The following is a 4958-nucleotide window of genomic DNA, read 5'->3' on the forward strand; positions in this document are numbered from 1 at the left end:
ATGAGGGGGTCAAACTTTTCGGACTGCTTTTTGACTCTTTTAAAATAAAAGAGGAATGTCTTGTTAGATTATTCTATATGAGTCATGTAAGCATTCATGTGGAGTTCCTCTCACACGTTTTAATAGTATATATATACAAAATCGTGTGAACCTTTTTATTGGTTAAAAGATCGAATACCATCTAATTTGTAACAAAACAACACAATACTCGAGATGATCACACAAATTGTTCCAATACAATAATACTCATAAAGAACTTATCATCCTATAATTGGATAACAACCCAACACACGAACTAATATCGAGTCGATGAGCTGAAATTGAAATATCAATTCTCCGTCATAAAGATGGACTAATATAACGAGTAGTATTAGTTAGCACGACGGCAATTCCTTCTGATTTGGCCTTGATTACCAGTAATAACACCAACCCTACCAAGCTTGACCATTGCACCAGGAAATTGAAAGGCAAAATCACCAGTCATTGACAACCTTCTTACAATCCCTGAAGTAAGTGGGTGGAGTGCAATTTGTTGATCAATTTGGAGTGTACCTTTGCCTTGCCTGATTGCCTGGAAAAAACCCTTATCCACCTTAAATTCACTTCCTGGGGTTTGGTCCGCGAATACGAAGTTGTTTGATCCACTACGAGGGCATGTGTTCCTTAGAGATGATACAGTGGCTGGGTTCATGGTTGGATCTGCACTTCCTGATCCTTGAAAGTTGTAAAGACGCTCCAACATAAATGAGCAATGGATCCTACCAGTAGTGTGAGCACCTATACAAAGTACAAGATAACAAGTTAGTTAAAACATACTCCCTCCGTCTCATAATATAGTGCTTGTTTCTTTTTTACACAGTCTCCAAGACGTAATTTTAACCTTCAATATCTTTAATTCCGTATTAATAAAAAATATAAAAAGTTGATATTATGAAACTACACATTGAGACGAATCTAACAAAATCCCACATGAATATGTTTTTTTATATACTTACAAATGAGAATATTCAGTCAAAGATTTTAAAGTTTGACCAACTAAAAATGAAGTAGACACAATATTATGGGACGGAGGGAGTATTAAGTCAATGCTTACATATTAATTAAGATTTTTGCTTTTAAATTAAAACAATAATTATTGTCAAAGTAGGAGTATGTGAATAACGTAAATATCATATTATTGCAATTCAATAGAAATGGAGTAGGAGCAATAAGTAAATGGATCCATACAATACTCTAACTTTTTTTTTATGCATATGAGCCACGAAGACAGTACAAAGAAAAGGAATGATGATTCGTACATATAACCTACCGTTCACAACACCTCAATCTTAACTAGTAGGCCATCGCAATATATAGTATAACATACCTAGGAGGAGTACGAAATCTTCAGTGTTCAGCCCTCTTCTTCCGAATACATCAATGGCGCCTGGAACAGAGATTGTTGGTCCAGGTAGGTTTGATTGAGCTTCTGCAGCACGTGAAACAACACCATCCCTTCTTCCAACTTCAACACGATACCATCTTCCTCCAGCCTAAACAATTTTATTTCATCCACATTTATTTTGTGAGTATAACACCAATTATCTTGACATTTATTACATGCGCGCAATATGTTAATAATGAATTCACAGTACCAGGAAAACAGCAGCTCTAGTTGCTATGACGATAATATCCGCACAAGAGACAACTCCAGGACATTTTTGCTCCAAACTTGTTTTACAAGCATCGATTAGGTCAAAAGGTCCAACACCGGTATTTGCTGGTGCAGATTTCTCATTGTTGCTTCCATCCAACAATATGGAGGCATCACATCCCTTTTTGTACATATGATTAAAGGAAGGAAATCAATTAGGTAGTTAATAGACTTTTTCATGCATGTAGGTACTTCCTCTGTTTCGTTTTAAGTGGCATACTTTTCGCGCAAAGCTCTGATCTCATATAAAGAAAGAAGTGTGTCACTTAAAAACAAACGGATCGGAGGAAGTATTATTTATATATGATGAAGCACATGAAATTACCCTGACAAAGCAGTCATGGAATTGCAATCGGAGTAGAGAAGCTACAACTCTATTATTGCTTCTGAAAGCATCTTGGACAATGTCGAAAACAACCTTTTCAACATTGTTCTTCCCACATTTCCCAATGTAAAACCCTAGCTTCAACTGACCATAAGATTGGCCAACGAGGGTCATCATCAGAACAGCAACCGCCACCGCCGCCGCCGTAGAACTTAGCCTATTCCCTGCCATGTTTCCTTAATCAAGCAGGAGGAATTGAAGTAGCTACTGTTTGTTGCAGTTTTTAATTGGTAGTATGACATACCATATATGGAGGTGCACACAACATACTTATAGCTAGGTGGTATTCAAAGCCAACTTGCTCGATTAAAGACTCGGTTAAACGACCAAGTTGTTTATTTGGATGCAAGAATTACACGGTACCTTATCAACGTGCTTACAACTTACAAACAAACATGAAACATACTAGTATTACAAATATAGGAGGCCAAAGTCAACTGTTTGAAACTCGTATATGCTTCCGACCAAGTTTAATAACACTAGTAAAGAACAAATTTATGTCCCGATCAATGATGTACGACTATATACTTCCTCTGTTTAGAAATAGTTGCACCATTTTTATTTTGTGCACTATTTACAGTTTATACTATTATTGTCTTTGGTGATATATATTTTCGGAAAAATATAGTCATGTGGGGTCTTGTTAGATTTGTCTCGATGTAAATTTTTTTAAAATAAACTTTTATAATTTTTACTTATTGATAATTAAAGATATTAATGATTAAAATTATACATCGACATGCGTGAAAATAAGAAATGGTGAACTATTAAAATATTTAGTTCTCGAAGATGTTACAATTTGTGTCTACTTCTACTAAAGTGATGAATCCAACTATAAGTGTTGATCTAAGACAAATAAATAATTAGGAGATGCTTCTTAGGAATATGTCCAAGCATTTCACACGCTTTGCAGTACCTCAAATTCAATATGGAAAATTAGATAATGTCGTTGGAAGACCTAGTGAAGGGCACACCTAGTGGATGTGTGTATGTCACACTCCAAATTTCTTATTGCTAATATTTTAGATATTGAGAGGTTTGATTTAAAGATGTCACCATCGGTAGTATACTCGACAAAATTTGATTATAAGATTATAAACTAACACCATTGATCAGTCCAATATACATTCTCTCATTGAAAGTAAACTTAAAATTAAATATAGATTTGAAACATATATATAACAACTTTCTTCTCATAAATTATATGTCAACTTGGGAATCATTACGTCCCCTAAGTAAATCCCATTATCTTTAAAAAAATCATAGTCAATAATACTTAAAATTACTAAAAGTCAGAAAATAAAGGGCCTTTAAACATAATGTAGAGGTACATCGTAGAAGAGACTCTAAAAGATCGACAAACTCCATGGCAAAGACGTGTATGACTATGAAATCGGACTGCTCCATAACTAGCCTTTTAATCTCCGCAAACCCACTAATTCATTGCATGCCACAATATATATAATTCGGATGGTAATAGCGTAACTTTTTTTTGGTGATCAACGCAACCGAAATCAAGTAACCATATTAAATGGTTTTTACAATCCGTCACATGTAAGTTCATACAATAACTAGGGGGAGTGGGAAGCATCGTAGTTACATTACTAGTACAATCCACAATTCTTTCATGCTTGACTAAAACATTCGCCACTTTGTTGTACTCTCTACCATAATGTTCAATCTTCACTTACGGAGCTTGCTTCCGTAACTACTTTCTGCAATGATTTAAGATACTTGAATATTTGTTAGCATTTTCCTCCAAAGCATAAAGCACATCTAGTATAGCAACTCGACAGTCAGAGTATAATGTAGCTTTGACATATATTTCTACCAAAAAGAACATAATGTTGGGGCTCGTACCCTAGAAAAGATCTCATTGTTAACCCTCATATATGCATTATCCTCTTAAACACTAAGAGGCATCTACTCATCATTACAACAGAAAGTGTCAAAATGGGTCGTCATTGATCAATCCGGAGAGAAATGAACCTATACGGATCTTTAGGGGTGTGCATTTTCACATTATGGATCATATCTAATCCCAAAATTTGGATATCCAAATTTTCAAATTTTTGTTTGTGGGTTTCAACACCGGTTACCAACCTTTTTGGAGTTGTTTCCTGTCATTTTTTGGACTGGATCACTATAAGACCTTCATCAAAACTCATTAGGTTCAAATTTGGGATCATACTCAATAGTTTTAAACTTCCAATTTGAATATAATTTACTTAAAACTAATGAATTTTCACCAGCACACTCGTAATTGGGTTTAAATCATGAATTCTAAAGATATAATGGCTTTTAGAATTCGATTGTACTTTTTATATTAGCGTTTTAGGGGAAAATGTTGATTGGGCCCCATTAGTGGAAGATGTTTTCTGTTATATGGTGACTTGCACATTTGTCAATGCACCATGCGCTTTAGCCATCAGCTATTTCTAATTATCCATTAGTAAATCTTAAAATTATAAAATTTGATATTTTGATGATGTATGTCGAGACAAATTGAACAACATCTTATATGCTACCATTGAATTCTACACATAAGTAGAAAATTACGATCAAATTAGAGAATGTGAATAGTACTACAAAAAGTCAAAATGGAGTACTGAACTAAAAACAGAAAGAGTATTAGATGGAAATCCAATTTTTCTTTATGTTTTGGTTTGTAATAAAGGAATTACTACTAGAATGAGCAATAACATATTAGTATGTTTTGATTGTGGGATATCACTGAGAAATAGGAATACTAAGAATGTTTTGGCCTAGTGGTTAAGATTGAGGTGTTGTGAACGATAGGTCACATGTTCGAAAGACATAATTACTTTGCGTCAAATTATATGACCACGCTCAGAGATTTTAAGGCGACAAAATTAAAAA

At 34.3% G+C, this 4958-nt stretch overlaps 1 protein-coding gene across 1 annotated transcript; it reads right to left on the reverse strand.

Moving 5' to 3' along the window:
- Positions 1-215: 215 nt before the first annotated feature.
- LOC104900298 (peroxidase 57) lies at positions 216-2291 on the reverse strand. Its single transcript, XM_010687689.3, has 4 exons — positions 2019-2291; positions 1635-1814; positions 1367-1532; positions 216-777 (listed from the first exon to the last, which is right to left on the reverse strand). Exons 1-4 carry the CDS (start codon positions 2247-2249, stop codon positions 371-373), a joined length of 984 nt encoding a protein of 327 aa, XP_010685991.2. The 5' UTR covers positions 2250-2291; the 3' UTR covers positions 216-370.
- Between the last annotated feature and the right edge of the window lie 2667 nt (positions 2292-4958).

This window comes from Beta vulgaris, chromosome 7 (assembly GCF_026745355.1).
Source record: "Beta vulgaris subsp. vulgaris cultivar EL10 chromosome 7, EL10.2, whole genome shotgun sequence".
Taxonomy (NCBI): Eukaryota; Viridiplantae; Streptophyta; class Magnoliopsida; order Caryophyllales; family Amaranthaceae; genus Beta; species Beta vulgaris.